The sequence below is a fragment of the Myotis brandtii genome, unplaced genomic scaffold (genome assembly GCF_000412655.1).
Source record: "Myotis brandtii unplaced genomic scaffold, ASM41265v1 scaffold468, whole genome shotgun sequence".
In the NCBI taxonomy this organism is placed as follows: Eukaryota; Metazoa; Chordata; class Mammalia; order Chiroptera; family Vespertilionidae; genus Myotis; species Myotis brandtii.
In genome coordinates, this window is record NW_005367874.1 from 270,575 (window position 1) to 289,228 (window position 18,654).

Consider the following 18,654-nt stretch of genomic DNA (forward strand, 5'->3'; position numbering starts at 1 on the left):
CCTAATCCCATTCCTTTATCAGTGGACCTCTTTTGTTTATCATGTTGATCATTGCTATTTACCCCTTCTCTGACTTGTGGACCTTGCATAACTCTATATCTGTTCTAGTTGAAAGGACCCTGCTCTTCCTTCCAGCTAGGTATAGTCATATTCCTTTGCAATGTCATTTGTGGGACTCATTAGAGAGGAAAAGCTTTCTTCAAGTTATCCTCTGATAAGACCCAATATCATTTGAAAGGTAACTTCTAGTGAAGATGACTATCTTTCAAAATGCTTCATGTTTGTAGATATTTACAATCATTAAAAAATTATATCATAACTGGAGGAGAGAAAAATATTGCTGCAGCATGTTCTAAAAGATAAGGGAGCTGAAAAATTCAGAAACTGATGAAGAGAAGCATTTATTACTGTGTCTCTAAGAGGAAATCTAAATTGTGTCTAGAGTATTATTTAGAAAGCTAATTGTTTTTATTTTGAGCAAAAAAGAACACACACACACTACATTTTTACGGAAATTGTACTGATTAATATCTATTAATAATCAGTTGTTAGTTGTAGGAATAATGTTACATTGGGTACAACTAAAGGCTTCATAGTGACAATTTTATTTTCAAGTATTGAGAATCAGATGATTATATGTAAGTGTATATGATATGTCCTTGTTGTAATTTCCACGTCCTTCCCCCCACCCCAACTGTCTTTTTCTCTTCTAGGTGACATCCCAGTTATTCCACTAAATTTTGTCATGATATCCCTGGAGGGTTCATTTAACAGGGATACAGTGGAAGGATGCGTGAAGGAGACGTTGCTTTTTTTATCACGATCCATTTCAATCAAACAAAATGTGGAGTTTACATTCAAAGGAATCGGAGTCCTCATGATCAAAGACGGCAGAGTGAAGATGAGATTTTTGAAGGACTTCCTTTGTAAAATGGATGGGAGCGGGACTTTGGCAAAAGCCCTAGCAAATGTAAATTAATGTTTTCCTTCTCCTAATCCCCCCCCCCCCCCATAGCTCTGAATCATCTGTATGTCATTATTAAGGAAAATTCAGGCTGACTATACTTTAAAAAGCAGTTACCTCAAGTGCACAACAGTGCTTATTTATAGATGATAACGTTGACAGAAAGGTTAGAAGGGTAAAAGAACTTTAAACCAAGTTTTGAGTCCATATCATCGGAAAAATATAGGTAGTAATAGAAACTCTTATAATTCTGAACGCTTTATAGTACCTTGTAGCTTATAAAGTTCTTTCACATGTATTATTTCATTTGCATCTCGAAATGTTATAAAACCAGCATTATCATCATCTGATTTTACAAATGAGAAAAATGGGAGCTCAAAGAGGTTGCTTGGGAAGCCTGAGGTGGGGTGCTGGTAAGTGGTAGAACTGAAATTCAAGTCCAGACTTTCTAATCACTCTTTTTTTTTCTTTTTCTTTCTGGTTATACTGTTCTACAACAAAAAAATCTACATAAAATCTATAACAAAATCTAATCAAGTCATGGAGGTGGATCTTTAGTTTTTAATTTTCTGTGTTGTAGAAGAAATTTTTTAGTTGATCACTGTTCACTATGGTGACCATTGTTCACCATGAGGTAGCTGGTGTGGCCTTCATGGAAAGTTGTACATAGAGTTTAAGGAGGCAATGAAAGAGTCATTCTGCAGGATTCATTGAATACTTAGTGTGCTTTAGGGGCACCTCTGTGAACTAACATAGTTGGTGTGAATGAATTGGATGATCACAAATGTTATAAAATCCTGTGTCCCTCTAGAGAACAAAAGCCTGACTTTTAAATGAAAAAATCTATAAAATGAAAGGCTATCAATATGGTCTAAATTTGCCCTCTACTTTCTCCTTTCCTGGAGCTCTGGGGTGTGGATTTAGGTGATGGCATTGTGCATTATGTGTCTTTAGTGTCTTTCCCACAATCTGGCTTCCATACAGGATTGTTAAGAGGGATGCTGGGCCTGTGGGTGGAAAGTGGAAACATATACAGCTGTAACCCTCTCTTTTCCATAAAAATGTGAGGCAAGGTCTGCAAAATCAGAAGCAAGGCCAAAGCACTGGCCCATCTTGAACCTTCAGGGATTCTGCAGAACTTTGTGGTTTCGATAGATGTTTTCAAAGGGGGGATAATGTTGTAATTGGCCTGCTGCACGCTAAGACACGATTTTTAAGGGATATTTTCTAAAAGAACTAGTCCTGAGAGATGTCTGAGAAAAGGGTTTGGAGGCCACCGCAGATGGGGAACTGCTGCCTGTATCATCCTCAAGGACAGAGCACGGTGAAGGATCTGAGAAGTCTGGACAGAAAGAAGCCACTTTACCTGTCTGAACATATTTAATCATGGAACTTTAGGTTAATCCAATACTTGTTAACATCTCTAAAACACACTTTGGGAAATTGCTGTAAAGTGGCAAGATCCCCTCTCCCCCTCCCCCAAATGTTCCTTGCTTAACCTGAGTGTTCTCCTGCCCATAATTCCCCTGGGAAGCAGCTGTCTGCTTGCTTCAGGTCAGGGATGCTGCTTTTGCTCAAAACATTTTTAAAACCTTTTCCTGGGAATTCCCTTTGGAGTCTTTTGTGAGTTATATCATTAATCCAAAGAGAATAATTGCATATATTATTCTATATTAGTATATGTGATAATGTGATGCTTTTATAATGTACTGATAATTATAATAGCTGCTGTTTCTTGTGTGCTTACTATGTGCTGGCCACTTTCATAAAGTGCCCATAAAAATCCTGTAAATTAGATCCTATTATTATCCACAGATACCTGGGGTCTAAAGGCTACATAGTGGTTAGCTGTGTAGGGATTTGAATATGAGTCCACCTGAATCCAAACCCTTCATTTAAAATCCAGAGCTCGCCCTGACCGGTTTGGCTCAATGGATAGAGCGTCGGCCTGGGGACTAAAGGGTCCCAGGTTCGATTCTGGTCAAGGGCATGTACCTTGGTTGCGGGCATATCCCCAGTGGGGGGTGTGCAGGAGGCAGCTGATCGATGTTTCTCTCTCATTGATGTTTCTGACTCTCTATCCCTCTCCCTTCCTCTCTGTAAAAAAATCAATAAAATATATTTTAAAAAAATAAATAAAATCCAGAGCTCGATTTTAGAATGACCTGGCTCAAGAGTGAATTCATCAGTTTGCTCATTTTCCTGACAGTTTCAATAAGTCAGCTATCCTCTTAAAGATGGGTCAAAGAAGCTGTCAATTCCCAAGGCAATTTCCAAAGAAGAAGTGGTTTGAGAAAAGGCAGCATCATTGGGACTGTTGTGTGACATTGTTTTGTGATTACCCAGGAAGACAATTTTGATAACTGAGATCCTTCCTCATTGGATTTTAAGCTCTAGACTTTGAGTACTAAATAAAAACAATAATAAAGATGATCATAGTAGCCTTGCCTCTGAGATGCCCTGTAGCTTTGCTTTGTCTGTGTCCTGGACCATAACTCAGGTGTAAGCCCTCTCTGCCCTGTCTTGCAGAGGCCTGGCACTGTGGACTCAGTGTTGTCTAGCAGAGAGTCCTTCAGGAAGCTGCCTAACAATGTGCTTGCATTTCCAAGGTGAGTGTTTTGGTCCACAAGCTCCTCCAGGCACCAGCAATCCTTGCTGCTCTGTTGACCTAACTGGGCAGTGTTTCTCAACCTTTTGTAGCTCATGCTCCTTTTAGTAATAGCCTTACCCCAGTGTTACTGGTGGCTGCTGCTGACAATGATTAAAATCATGATGATGACAATGAATAAGACATCATCTATGAAGCCCTTACTGGATTCCGGGTACTATTAAGCACTTTCTAAATATTAGTGTACTTAATCTTCACTACAACCCTTTCATATATGTATTATAATTTTATCCATTTTATAAGGGTGCAAAATTTTAATTTTTAAATTAATCTTTATTATTGAAAGTATTACAGATGTCCCCCTTTTTTTCCATTGTCCCCCTCCATCCTAGTTTTAATTTTTTAAACAAGTGTAGCAACATGGTTCAATGCTGAGAACACTGAAGTAAGTAAGAGACTTGGGTTTTATTTCCATTTTGGTTACCACTCACTCGTGTGCTCTTAATCATGTTCTTAATTTCTGTGCCATAAACTACTATGCATTTCAGGTGGAGGAAGTTTGGGGAATAACAACCAGCTCCCAAGAATATTATTTTCTTATGACTTGTTGAGTCTGGGGCATCTTCTGTGTGTTGGTTTGGAACAGCTTCCTCTTGGAAGGACTGTATGACACATATCTCAGCAAAATCAGTGTGAAGGTCAGAACAGGCCATAGAAAATAGTTGGTCCAACCCCATCATCTTCCAGATAAGATGGCCACACAACTAATTAGGGGCCACGCCCGGAATAAAACTATGGCTCCTGACTGTTCCAGTGGTCTTCCCATTGCACAATGTTGCCTTATTCATTAAAAATCAATCAATGGGTTCAAAATAATTTTATGATTATATTTTGGAAGGCAAATTTGGGTGTCCCCTTGGACATATTTTCCAGGAGGGAAATAATTGCAGGGAGGCAAGGAAAATTAGGAATTCTAGAAATGGACACAAGGACTCAAATACTCAAAACAATTGCAGGTGTTTTACTGACTTGATGTTTGGCCCCTGATTTTACTGGAAGTTCCCTACCCCCGACACCCAAATTTTAATCCAACACTCTGTACCTGAGACCAAAGAAAATCTGCAATTACACACATGCACTGAACAGACAGACCCCTTCTCCCATTGTGCCATTGCAAGTCCCTCTGTTTTGCCTGAGGAAAGGATGGAGAAGTGGGGAGGAGAAAAGAATAAGGGATATAATGGTTATTTCTGGGCATACTCTGCCTACCAGGCTCTGAACCCTTGCCTTCAAGCTTTTACTGTAGCATCCCTATGGCATCTGGTTACAGAACTGGAAAAGACAGACAAATTCAAACTAAAACCAAAATAAAAACTTAAATTCAGGCCTTCAAAGCATTTTCTATAAGAGCAGCTTTTGAGTCCTCAGTATAGAATTGGAAGGTTTTGGTCAGCTCCCAGACTTAGCCTCAAAGAGTGTGAGTCAGTTTGTACTCAGCAAAGCAAATCACTCACCCCCTTGAGAGACATGGGCTTATGACAGAATCAGCAAGCTAGCTGGGTTGCTTCTCAGAATTGAGAGTTCACACAGTCACCTATTCAGGTCCAGAAGGACAAACATCTTGGCTCGTTCCTAGGATTGAGCTCAAGGAGATGGAGAACAAACCACCTATGGAGACCATTGTGGAAGAAGGTGAGAAGTATAAACCAAGGAAGTACAAGTTAAACAACTGGACAGACAAAGTAGAAGATGTCAGAGGTACGCCAATGGTATAATCTGTCACTCTTTACTGCTTAATGAGCCCACCCATATTGCTTAGAACTCCTTTACCCAAAGCAAATAAAGTTAGATTCACGAATAATCACTGTGTTCTTCTCTCAAACACCAATTCCTAGAATCTGTATCTTAGTTTACTTTGTTTTGGTTGAAGCATATGAAAGAAAACTAGAAAACTTCAAAGACTTTTCAAAAGGGTCTTAGGGATCCCCAGGGGTTGCCAGACTATAGAGGACTGTTCCTCTATCAGATTGTTGATTTGTGTAAATGTGAGCCAAGTGGTATCAAATTTTCTGATATTTTAAGAGAAGCAGAGATCCTGAAATCGATTGACTTTAAATATTGACAGCTACTTGACATTGATACAAAAAAGGATGATTGGACCAAACAAAACATATCAATGAGTAAACATTGGCTTGGACATGTTGGTTTTGTAATGTGGCCTATGGGATTACATATAGACTTTTAGTCTAAAATTCACATGTTTCATATTCTTAGCCTCATATGTCACTGCTCCCTACAGATTCCTTCTTTGAGCAAAATTGTCTATTCATGTTCTTCTAACATGTCTTACCCTCCCTTCCCTGACCTCATGCATTTGTTCACTTTTTTTCCTCCTGCCTTGAATGTCCTTCCTTTTCTTTCTTAAAAAAATATTCTTATTGATTTCAGAGAGGAAAGGAGAGTGGGAGTGAGATAGTAACATCAATGATGATGAAAGCAAAAATATATACAGGGTGGGAAAAAAGTAGGTTTATAGTTGTTCATATGGAAAATAAGACAATAGTTAATAATACAAAAATAAACTCTGTTTCACTTACAACTATAAACCTACTTTTGCCTTACCCTGTATTTTTAAACCACACTAGGTCAAGGGACAATAATTTAAAGGTAAGAAAATATATCTCATGTGAAAATTTTCCCTGGTAAAATTATGAGTTTAAAAATTTGTGTTAAGTACAAACCACCTATTTAAAGTTGAAAGGACCCTTACTTTCATTTATTCTACAGATATCTTATCACCCAAGAAATGTCCAGACAGAAAAGCTTTCTCCTCTGGCAAAGCGAAAGGCCTCAACTTGCCAAACAAGTTTGAGCAGAGTGGGGATAGGGAGAAGAATATGAGCTCTGAAAGGTAATGCATTGGTATTTTTTCTGTTACACTTTACTAAATATAGTTGTGTGTTTTTTATGGTTTTTGTTTTGTTTATTGATTTCAGAGAGGAAGGGAGAGGGAGAGAGAGAAATATAGATGAGAGAGAATCATTGATTAGCTGACTCCTGCACTCCCCCTACTGGGGATCCAGGCCACAACCAAGCATGGGCCCTGACCAGGAATCGAACCATGACCTCCTGGTTCATGGGTCTATGCTCAATCACTGAGCCACATTGACCAGGCTAAATATAGTTTTGAGTAATTTCTTGATGTAGGGAGTTTAAGTAAGTGTTCATTCATTCCTTCATCCAGTATTCTTGAGTACAGTTTATGTACTAGGTGACGGGGATAGTAGGGACAATCAGAGCTCACGATCTAGTGGGGAAGACAGATATACATAGAACAATAAATTCAGTAGGTAAAATGCTATGACACAGGTGGAAACAAAATAGCACAGAGGGGGAACATCTAACTTTTCTTGTGGATTTGGGAAAACTTCCCTTTTTGTTTTCTGAGTGCTTGGATATTATGACGTGACACAGTTTTATAGTGAGACCAAATTGGAAAGCAGTTTTGCCATACATGCTGACACTCAATAATTATGTTCTTTGAGTGAATGTATTGCAAGTTATGATGGCTGTGTCTTTTTCTTGTTATGTTATATCAAAAAATTTCTACTTTCTTCTCCCTTTGAGTAGGATACTTTTCAAGACCACAAATCAGTCAACCACACGCAAGTACTTATTGAGTACTTTTATGTGCCTTGTACTGTGCTGTCAACTTTCAATTTATTACTGTATCAGCTGTTACGAGTGCAATGTATACTTTTTGGGTTACTAAAGTCCTGTTCAAAACTCTAAGCATGCTTGTTTTGGATAAGTTTACTGTTATTAAATATAATTGAGAGTTAAATGTCTAGTACTTGGTAATTTAGTTCAATCCAACACATTGAGCACCATCCTGTGCCAGGAAGTTTTTAGACACTGAATATACAGAGCTATACGACATATAAAAGACATAAACCTGCTTTAATAAAATATATAGTCTTGTAGGAGGACTGACACTAAAGAAATAATGCATGTGATGAAAGTAACAAAAGAAAGTACAAAGGCTACAAAGAGGGGAAAGTAATTGTTAGTGAAGGTTGCCTATAGAAATTGACCAACAAATGTTTTATGTGCTGATTACTAAAATAATACATTTTTATCACAAAAATTTTGAAAGAATGAGAAAAGAAAGAGATATAAAAATTACCAATAATCCCAGTGTATTCTTCATTTTAACTCATATATAATATATACATATATTTATATTTGCAACATATACACATATTTTAAATAAAACTGAGATTGTCTGAACCTTTGTTATACTTAACAATAAGTGGTGAGGATCCCTATGGCTTTAAATATTACAAAACATGAACAAATGATTGCACATCATCTCATTGATTAAACCTTTTGTTTAACCAATCTCTTATTGGATAATTTAGACGAGTTTCAATTTTTTAAATGATGTTGTGATAAATATAATTACACATAATTCCTTGCACACACCTGAGGATAAAAACTTTAAAGTGAAATTTCAGAGAGAAGGAAAGAGACCATTTTTTTATGCCTTTGTTGCACTTACTAATTATCCTCAAAAAGATTGTACCCAATTGCCTTCCTAGTAGCAATAACATGAGGGACTGCTCTCTTCTCTACAGCCTTGCTAATACTGGACATTGTACCCTTAGTGGCTTCCCATTCTCACCCAGGGCAAAAGCCAAAGGCATTACTATGGCCTGTGAGGTCCTGCCTGATCTCTGACCTCCCTATAGCTGCACTGAACACAGGCATGCTCCCACTACAAGGACTTTGCGTGCATTTGCTCTGCCTAGAATGCCCTCTTCATCAGATATCTGCATTACTTTTTAAAAATATATTTTTAGTGCTCGCTTCAACAGCACATATACTAAAATTGGAATGATCCAGAGAAGATTAACATGGCCCCTGCACAAGGATGACAAATATATGTGTGTGTGTGTGTGTGTGTGTATACATGCATACACATATATTGATTTCAGAGAGGAAAGGAGAAGGAGAGAGGTAGAAACATCAATGATGAGAGAGAATTGCCAATCGGCTGCCTTCCCCCCGCCCCCCCGCATGCCCCTATGGGGGGTCGAGCCCACAACCCAAGCGTGTACCTCGACTGGAAATCGAACCGTGACTTCCCAGTTCATAGGTTGATGCTCAACCACTGAGACACACATTATTTTTTCCTCATTTCCTTCAGGTATTTACTCAATTGTCTCCTTGGTGAGAACTTTCCAGGCCATTCTAGTTATGGTTTAATACTCCATTCTTCCAGCACAATGTGGCACTTATCACCATAAAAAAACACTATCTAGTTGCCCTGGTCAGGTAGTTCAATTGATTTGAGTGTTGTCCCAATATGCCAAGGTTGCGGGTGCGATCCTCAGTCTGGGCACATATAAGAATCAACCAATGAATATAAGTAAGTGGTACAACAAATCGATGTTTTGCTCTCTCCCTCCCTTCCTCTCTCTCTCTAAATAAACATTAAAATACTATATAGTTCACTTATTTTTCTTGTTTATTTGCTATCTGCCTGTCCCCATCAGAATGTTAATTCCACAGGGATCTTTGTGTGTGTGTTTTCTTCACTGCATCTTCCATGCTGAGAACAATGTACACAGTAAGCACTCAATACATTTTTTGTAGAATGAATAACTTTTATCCTCATTTTGCAGAATTGGTAACTGAGATTTTATAAGACTACCCAGCTTGGCTAATGCTAGTCAGCTTGTAAGCAAAAAATCTGGTCAAGTCCACGTTTATCTGACACAAAGCATAGGCTCTTAACCTCTATAGATACAGATGCTTTAAAGAAAACCACTGAGATATTTACTCTGTCTTTTATATTTACACTTGCTTATATATTATCATTGCTCTCGATGTCGCACTGTGTTAAACATGGATTATGTTGTGTTGTTTTTATAGCTTATCATCTTCAAGGTGTTGGAAAAGTGACAATGAAATGAAACCTAAAACTCCTCCAGCCAGTGCTTGCCACGATCATAATAAGGCAGGACAGGTACAGAGTTTCAAACAAAACTCAGTCAGAACCTTCTTCTGACTTCTATTTCTCAGTGAGAGTTCCGGGAATCACTCTTTAACATGTGGATATGGCTCCAGTAGTCAGGACTCCAAATTGGACTGTCATCAATCTATCTACCAGTCAATCAACTAGTTAGAAATAGGGCTGGGAAACCTCTTACTAATTTTCAGTTGCTATTAAATGAGAGTTGAGTAAATCCTCTTGAATATTTGTGGGGCCCACTCTGCAAATCTCATTTTGCTAATTATCATTAACATATCCTTTTATAACGTCTGCTTTTTGATACACCTAACCTTTGGAGAGCTTGTGAAGGCAAAAAAGTAAAAGGTAAACTTAATTTGTCGAAAACTTGGTATTGCAGGAGTTGTGTTACGTATGTTTGCAACGAGCACAACAAAATTCCCCATTGTACTACAGTGAGGAGAGGAGGAGGAGAGAGATAGAAGAGGAGCGACTCATACAGCAGTATCAAATGTTGAAAGATCAAGATACTTTCTTCAAGCACCAGGTAATTCAATGCCTTGATGAAAGAGTGTTTAACATGGGACAGTAGACCCATGATTATAAAAAGGCATTTAAAATGTCCTATCACATGCCTGTAATGGAACACATTTAATCACTTACGTACTGCAGGACTGCAACTTAGGTTTGTGTCCAAGTTTTCACTAATAATAAAGAACACTGGGATGAATATTCAAGCAGCTGATTTCTACCCCTTCCCCCATAAGGCCTGAGTTTTAAAGGTGGAATTCCTGGACTTATATGGCTTTATTGTTCATTTCTGGTAAAATATAATCCTGGTCAATGCTTCCTTCAAATTCATGGCCTATGTCAAGAAGCAAAGACAGAATGGCACCTGTGCAGGTGCACTGTCAATAACTGGTCTGTGGTCACCAATAATTAACCCTTTCCTGCATTTGTGATATAAGGTAAGGAACCTTCCATTCCTTCTTATGTACCCTATAGAGGTGTTGCCTAAAGCCCAAGAACAGGGAATAAAAACTTTCCCCAACCCATTGCCTCCAAAAGGCAGGTTTCTACCTTGGTTGGGTTATTATTATTATTAATATATATATTTTTATTGATTTCAGAGAAGATGGGAGAGGGAGAGAGAGAGAAATATCAATGATGAGAAAGAATCATTGATTGCTGCCTCCTATACACCCCACATTGGGGATCGAACCTGCAACCTGGGCATGTGCCCCTGACTAGGAATCAAATGGTGCCTCCTGTACACCCCACATTGGGGATCGAACCTGCAACCTGGGCATGTGCCCCTGACTAGGAATCAAATGGTGACCTTCTGGTTCATAGGCCGATGTTCAACCACTGAGCCACATGGGCCGGGCTTGGGTGGATTATTTTAATGTAGTTGAATTAATTTTTTAAAGGCTATATTTTAATGTGCTTTTTCCTTCCTCTAAAGATGAGAAGTCTGGCTAATAGAGAACAGAATCAAAAAAATGCTGCCTATAATCTTGGAGTTGCTGAAGCTGTGCGAATCCATAAGAACGAGAAACCTGGATTTTATGTAAGGGTCTTTTTAGAATTTCTATTGTGAATACCTGCCCCCTCTGTGAATTTTGGGTTCTGTTGTCAACAAAGAATGTCCTGCCTATAGAAAAGTTTCATAAGAGTTTATTTGAGTCAAAAATTTGAGGATATGCCCAGGAGCAAAATCTGAAAGGATTGACAAAAATGCTCTGGAGAATTGCAATTTTGTAGCTTATTTTCTACTTTAGAATCAAAGGAGAGAGAACCTAAAGAAAGTTACATGAAATCCATTGGTAGTAAATTAAGGGGACAGGAAAAAAAGCAAAGTGGGGAAATTTCTGAGATTAGGTAAAAAAGCAAAAGAGAAAAACACATACTTCTTAGATTTGTGGGTAAAGGAGAGTTAATAATTAGCACAGCACATAGAGATGGTGTGTGGGGAACACGATAACAATGTGGGGTTTGATGGTCTTGTGCTGTTGGTTGTGCCTTTGAAGAATAGGGTGCACTGTCAATAACTGGTCTGTGGTCACCAATAATTAACCCTTTCCTGCATTTGTGATATAAGGTAAGGAACCTTCCATTCCTTCTTATGTACCCTATAGAGGTGTTGCCTGAAGCCCAAGAACAGGGAATAAAAACTTTTCCCAACCATTGCCTCCAAAAGGCAGGTTTCTACCTTGGTTGGATTATTATTATTATTTTATATATTTTTTTTATTGATTTCAGAGAAGATGGGAGAGGGAGAGAGAGAGAGAGAAATATCAATGATGAGAAAGAATCATTGATTGCTGCCTCCTGCACACCTCCTACTGGGGATTGAGCCCACAACTGGGGCATGTGCCCTTGACTGCAATCAAACCTGGGACCTTTCAATCCACAGGGCGACACTCTATCCACTGAGCCAAACCAGCTAGGGCTATTTGCTGTGTTTTGATCAAGTGAGTTATCCAATAACAGTGTTAGTACAACAAAGCAGATAAAGTAAAAATGCATATGAAATCCTCACAATTTTTTTCTTGGTTTACAAGTACTATAGAAAAGATGCAACACATTTAAATGAATTTCAAAGACTTGTGTAAGTTGGGTTATCTTTTTACCTTAGTTTTCCAGAACTTCGTTACTATCCCATTGCTAGATTCCTTATATTTACATGGTTCTGTTGTCAACAAAGAATGTCCGGCCTATAGAAAAGTTTCATAAGAGTTTATTTGAGTCAAAAATTTGAGGATATGCCCAGGAGCAAAATCTGAAAGGATTGAGAAAATGCTCTGGAGAATTGCAATTTTGTAGCTTATTTTCTACTTTAGAATCAAAGGAGAGAGAACCTAAAGAAAGTTACATGAAATCCATTGGTAGTAAATTAAGGGGACAGGAAAAAAAGCAAAGTGGGGAAATTTCTGAGATTAGGTAAAAAAGCAAAAGAGAAAAACACATACTTCTTAGATTTGTGGGTAAAGGAGAGTTAATAATTAGCACAGCACATAGAGATGGTGTGTGGGGAACACGATAACAATGTGGGGTTTGATGGTCTTGTGCTGTTGGTTGTGCCTTTGAAGAATAGGAAAAGAAAATTACTCTGACATTTCCTAGATGCATAAGAACAATAGAGTTCACAAGGTAAAGGGTGACCTTTGCTAAGGAAGCTATAGGCCTGCGATATGACCACCTGCTAGATGACCTGCCCAGGTGGAAATTTATAGTCAGAGCATCCTGTGTGGTTACTTTTGGTCACCGAGTCTGTAAGACCTGCCAGGTGGCTCCCCTGAGCATGTCAGGTTTAGTTTATGGCCACCTTTTCTTTCACACCGTATTGCAGGTTGTGCTGGTTTTTAACTGGCAGAAGTGAAAAGTGGGCTGTGCCTCCACAGTGTTCACATTCAGCATACAGTCCTTATTTGTCACTACAGTGCTTGTTAATGATAGAAATTGTCAACCAGGAGCTGGGGTGGGTCATAGGGAACAGTCTACTAAAGTCCTGCTCCAGGAATAGCTGATTGAAAAGGAGAACCAGCGTTACCTGAGGGCTTGCTAGAAATACAGAATCTAGGGTCCCACCCTAGACCTCCAGAATGGGAATCTACATTTGAATAAGATCCTTAGGTGATCTGTGGGTGCATTAAAGTTTGAGAAGCCCTGCTTCAAATGGAGGTGAGCCACCTGCTTTGTCACTGATTTTATTATTTTCAATCATTATATGTCTACCTTTATTTCTGCCTGAATCTTTCTCCTTTCACTCACTATCTAAGTGGTAGGCTAACCCTCTAGACATCAATCTAATAAAATACATATTTTTTGTCCATTGTCAAACATTTATTAATGCATTTCTATGTGCTTGCCACTTTGCTGGTGGCTAAGAATACAAAGATGAATAAGACAAGGTTCCCTTTGAAAGAGGTCTGAAGAAGGTAGTGGGAGATACAGATTTAAAGAGTCAAGAGTGTGGTAGTGGTAGGCTGACCCTCTAGACATCAATCTAATAAAATACATATTTTTTGTCCATTGTCAAACATTTATTAATGCATTTCTATGTGCTTGCCACTTTGCTGGTGGCTAAGAATACAAAGATGAATAAGACAAGGTTCCCTTTGAAAGAGGTCTGAAGAAGGTAGTGGGAGATACAGATTTAAAGAGTCAAGAGTGTGGTATGCCAAATGCTATGATAATCTTAGAATATGATACTATGTGGGCAAAGAGGAGAGTCACTTAACCCAGACCAGAGATCTGGGAAGACCTCCTGGCCTATAAGAGTTAGGAAAAGACCTGAATGGAAGAAGAACCTTCCAGGCAGGGATGGTGGGGAGGGAAGGAGGTAGAGCACAGTGCTTTTGAGACTTAGGCATGATCTTTCTGTCCTCTTAGATATAAGTTGCGCATTATATGTATTACTGCCCACTTAGTATCTCCTATTTGATATGTCTGTAGACATCTTATACTTAAAAAGACCAAAACAAAATTTTTGATTCCCTTTCTCATCCTGTTCTCTCAGCTTTCCCATTTTAGTAAGTGGCATCACCAGGCAGACAGTTGCACACCCAGATTCCAGATTCCTCCTCCTCTGTCTCCCACACCCAACCATCTGCAAGTCCAGTTGCTTTTACTTCCAACATGGATCTAGCACAGTGATGGCGAACCTATGACACGCGTGTCAGAGGTGACACGCGAACTCATTTTTTTGGTTGATTTTTCTTTGTTGAATGGCATTTAAATGTATAAAATAAATATCAAAAATATAAGTCTTTGTTTTACTATGGTTGCAAATATCAAAAAATTTCTGTATGTGACACGGCACCAGAGTTAAGTTAGGGTTTTTCAAAATGCTGACATGCTGAGCTCAAAAGGTTCGCCATCACTGATCTAGCATCTCTCCATCTTCAATGTTACCACCCTAGTCCAAGCCACATTATAAGGCCGAACTTCTGCAACACCCTCCCTAATTAGGCTTGCCTTTCTACAATCTATTGTCCACACAGCAGCCTCTCAGAATGATTAATCAAAACATATCTAATGGCTTCCCATTGAATTAAAATAAAATTTAAACTTACCTTGACCTGTCAGGTCCTACCCTGTTCTTTGAGCTCATCTACTTCTATTTTCCCTTGCTCACTATGCCTCTGCCACATGGACTTTTTTCTGCTTATTAAACACGCCTAGCTTGTTTTCATAGTGTCTTTGCATTCACTGTTTCTACTGTATGGGACACGGGTCTCCTCGTCTCCACCGAAAAGCGTTCCCTAATAACCAACCAATTTAATCCTATTCCCACCCAGCCACTTGCCATGATAAGGGCTTCATAGCACTTACCACAACCGTAAATGATCTTTGTATTGTCTACTGATTCACTGTCTGTTTCCTGCTCCAGGGTGCCGGCTCAATGAGAGCAGGGGGGTTTGTGGGTCTCAGTTCTTGGTCACTGTTGAATCATTAGTGTTTAGAACAGCCAGACCCAGAGCAAGGGTGCAGTTCTCCTGATTCCTGCAGTTCACCTCTTCACTGTCCTTGCTCATGCTTCTGCATTCTCAGAATTCCTTCTTCTTTCCTTTTCTGTGTTGTATACACTAGCTCTGGACCTACTCCATGAAGTCCTGTTTTATCTCAGACACTGGGCTTTGGTCTGTGCTGCTAGATTTATCCTTGAGTATATTCGTATTATTCTGTGTGTTACCTCAACACTAGCTGGTCAATGTGTTGAGGATTTATAAATATTATAAATTAATAACTACTTCCTGATTTATTTTAGCTTTCTGAATTATTACCTTTATTCCTTGTTGCTCTTTGGTATTCTAGAATAAATAAACTGCTTCTGTTTCATTCTAGAGATCCTTCCTATTTGATAAACGGCCATTCAGTCCTGAGATAAAGGCTTTAAAGCAAGAGGAACATATCCAAGGTCTCCTGAAACAAATTAATACTAGACGGGAAGAGGAAATAAAGCAAAGAGAAAACAAAGAGTTGATGGAACGCCTAGAACAAGTGCAACTCACAGAGGAGTGAGTCTAGCTAGATGCGCTCAGGAAAACAGAGCCGGAATTTTAAAAAAATATATTTTTATTGTTTTCAGAGAGGAAGGGAGAGGGAGAGAAAGATAGAAACATCAATGATGAAAATCATTGGTCGGTTGCCTCCTGCACACCCCCTACTGGGGGTTGAGCCTGAAACCCAGGCATGTGCCCTGACCGGGAATCAAACTGTAACCTCCTGGTTCAACCACTGGGCCATGTAGGCCAGGCAAGATCACTTTTCTTAGAAAGGAATCTTATGATGAATCATTTTATAGATTATAGAGACACTTTTTGCTTTCCTATGTAGATTTTTTTAATGTATGGGGTGAGGAGCACTGCCTGCCCCCGTAGTAGTGCATTTGTATAATACAATCAGCACCTGCTTATTATCCCTGTCCTGTCTGTCCAAGACATTGTCCACTAGGCTATGGATTTGAATGACTGTTTTCTTCCTTAAAATGAACGCTCCTTAAAGGAACGCTCACTTTTTACTCACCAGGCTCTTGTTCCTAATAGTTATTAGACATGTTTTGATGATGCTATTCTGTATTACTAAATACTCAGTAACAAACTTTGCCCCCACCTTCCCTTATTCTTAACTGCCAGACTTGCTGCCCAACGAGCCAAATATATACAAGATAAGATGGAAGAAAAGGAGTGTTACAAGAGGGTTTTGGATGCACAGGTAGGGGAACGGTTATTAATTTAAGGATTGTACAGTGCTTCCGTAGCATTCTAAAATATGTCTAAACACTGTGATGTTATGAATCCCCTTATGTGTTATCCATTTGGTGGTTTTGGGGCCCCCATTCCTTCCTGAAGGAATTGGTGTGTTACTACGGTGCTGAAGCCTCGTGCATGAAGTTTATTCCCTGGTGTAACTGTAATCTGCATTATGTGTGTCCCTGTTTCAGATAAAGAACAGATTCCCCCAGCTGCCTATATCTGAGCCCGACTCTTTTGAGCCCATCTTTGGCAGGGATGAGGCTGAGCTGATGGTAGAAACGCGAAAGCGAGAACAGAATTGCATGAGACAGCAGCAGGAGGCAGCTGCTAGCCACAAGAGGAAAGCCATCCTGAACCAGCTGGTGGACCAAAAGCGGGATTTGCTGATGCTGCAGAAGACACAGCAACAGTAGGAGACCCCAGATCATTCTTCGTCTTCCTCCTCCCTACTTCCTCTCCCCTATCTTCCTTTCTCTCTCTTTCTCTTTCTCATACAACAGCAGAAAAGCAGTAAGAATAGTGATCACACTGAGGAGATACTATGTGCAAAATATTGTCCTAAGTTTATTGCATGCTTCATCCTCACAATTCACCCTATAAAGAAAAGTTATCAAATTTTTAAAAAACACTCTAAACTCTCTTGATCCTATTTCTCTCTCCAGTTACCTCTTCATATTTTTCCTTCCCTTTCCAGTACAACTTCTTGAAAGACTTGTCCACATCAGCACTGCCATTGGAAATACAATGGGAGCCACAAATGTGCTGTTGTGCTCAAATAGACTCAGGCATGAAACTCGGACCCTTTCTCAACCTCTGATAAACCCCTTCCTTCAAAGAACTGTGCATGTAGTAGCTGTACTGATGATTGCTGGGGAGGGGGTGGTGAGGGTGACAGGGTAGGCAGAAGAGGACTTTATGCCATAGCAATGCAAGTACCTTTACATTCAAACACCAGACACCTAGTTCTTTAAAAGCCCTGATTTAGGCAACCTGCCAGTGGGGAGTTTTATAAAATCATGTGCTCAGGAGTTCCAAAAGGACTTTTCTTCAAAGGAATCTCCTCTTTTTAGAAGGCGGTTGTACTTAAAAAATAAAAAAAAGTTACTTTATTAACATTTTATAAATGGTCAGTGGGATGGTGCAAAGAAGTGTTAATGTTCTACACCAAGGAGGTGCACACATGAAAATATGAGTAGAACAGCAGGTTGAAGAAGGAGTATATTGTGATAAGGGTGGGGTTGTGTTATTAGGAGAGAGAGGTAGTAGTAGTTAAATGCTTGGCTTTTAGAGCCAAGTCACATGTGGGATAGTCTTGCATCTTCCCAGGGCAATATATATTTGTATGTCTATATTTGCTAAAATATTGAACTAGTCTTATACTTCTTGAAAACTAGCTGTTGCCTCAAACCCCACAAGTGCACCCCTGCTGCTCAGGCTGTCCAGCCCCTCCCTGGGATTCCCCTCCTCCACTCCCCATGAAAGACCACTTCCAGTCCATTCTGATTGATCGATGTGGCTCTGCCATTTTACTGGTGGCATATTGGGCATGTTACACACCTCTGAGGGCATTGGGTTCCTTATCGGTTGTTAGGGATAATACCAGTATCTTCCTCCAAGGTGGTTGAGGGTTAAATGAAATGATTCTTGTAAAGAGGTTCTATTTTGTAGCAAACAGCCGCCTGCTGTCCCATGGTGGCTCCGCCCTCCCATGCTGCTGTCCCAGCCAGCTCCGGCCCTTTGCATCTGTTGTAGAGGTTATTGCAGCTTCCTCCTCTGCTGCTAGCCCTCGGCCGCTCTGGTTGGTCTCCTAAACTTGGATTTAGGAGGAAAAGCTGTATGACCTGAGCCAAACCGCACATGAGGTCTTTGAGCCCCTTTCCTTCTGCAAAAGGACAACCTCACTTGCCCTCCTGTGCTGTCTATGAGATTATGTATGTGGAGGATGTTGGAAACTGCAAGGCTCCGAACAAATACGAACTGTGGTCTGTATTTGATTATCTCTATGACCACAAAGTCATAGACCCGTTTTCTGTGTGGGCCGGACCCTTGTTTTCCGGTTCTACATCCTTTAGTGGTTATTCCAGATTCTCCTACTTCTCTCATCTTTCCTAACGCCTCGCCCTCCGGGCCGCCTCAGGATGTGATCGCAGGTCTTTGTGTGGCAAATAGAAGGTCATTTTTCTTTCAGAGGGAATAGCTTTAACCCAGGGGTCCTCAAACTTTTTAAACAGGGGGCCAGTTCACTGTCCCTCAGACCGTTGGAGGGCCGGACTATAGTTTAAAAAAAAACTATGAACAAATTCCT

General features: G+C 39.7%; 1 protein-coding gene across 1 annotated transcript in view; it reads left to right on the forward strand.

The window, feature by feature from the left end:
- CCDC81 (coiled-coil domain containing 81) overlaps positions 1–18,654 on the forward strand; it is a 42,449-nt gene that overhangs the window by 14,862 nt on the left and 8,933 nt on the right. Inside the window, exons 5-14 of the mRNA XM_005875627.2 lie at positions 714–970; positions 3,494–3,573; positions 5,209–5,330; positions 6,360–6,483; positions 9,510–9,603; positions 9,989–10,135; positions 11,054–11,158; positions 15,439–15,611; positions 16,230–16,308; positions 16,538–16,758. Of these exons, the coding sequence (XP_005875689.1) occupies positions 714–970; positions 3,494–3,573; positions 5,209–5,330; positions 6,360–6,483; positions 9,510–9,603; positions 9,989–10,135; positions 11,054–11,158; positions 15,439–15,611; positions 16,230–16,308; positions 16,538–16,758 (1,402 nt within the window). The remainder of the gene's footprint in view (positions 1–713; positions 971–3,493; positions 3,574–5,208; positions 5,331–6,359; positions 6,484–9,509; positions 9,604–9,988; positions 10,136–11,053; positions 11,159–15,438; positions 15,612–16,229; positions 16,309–16,537; positions 16,759–18,654) is intronic.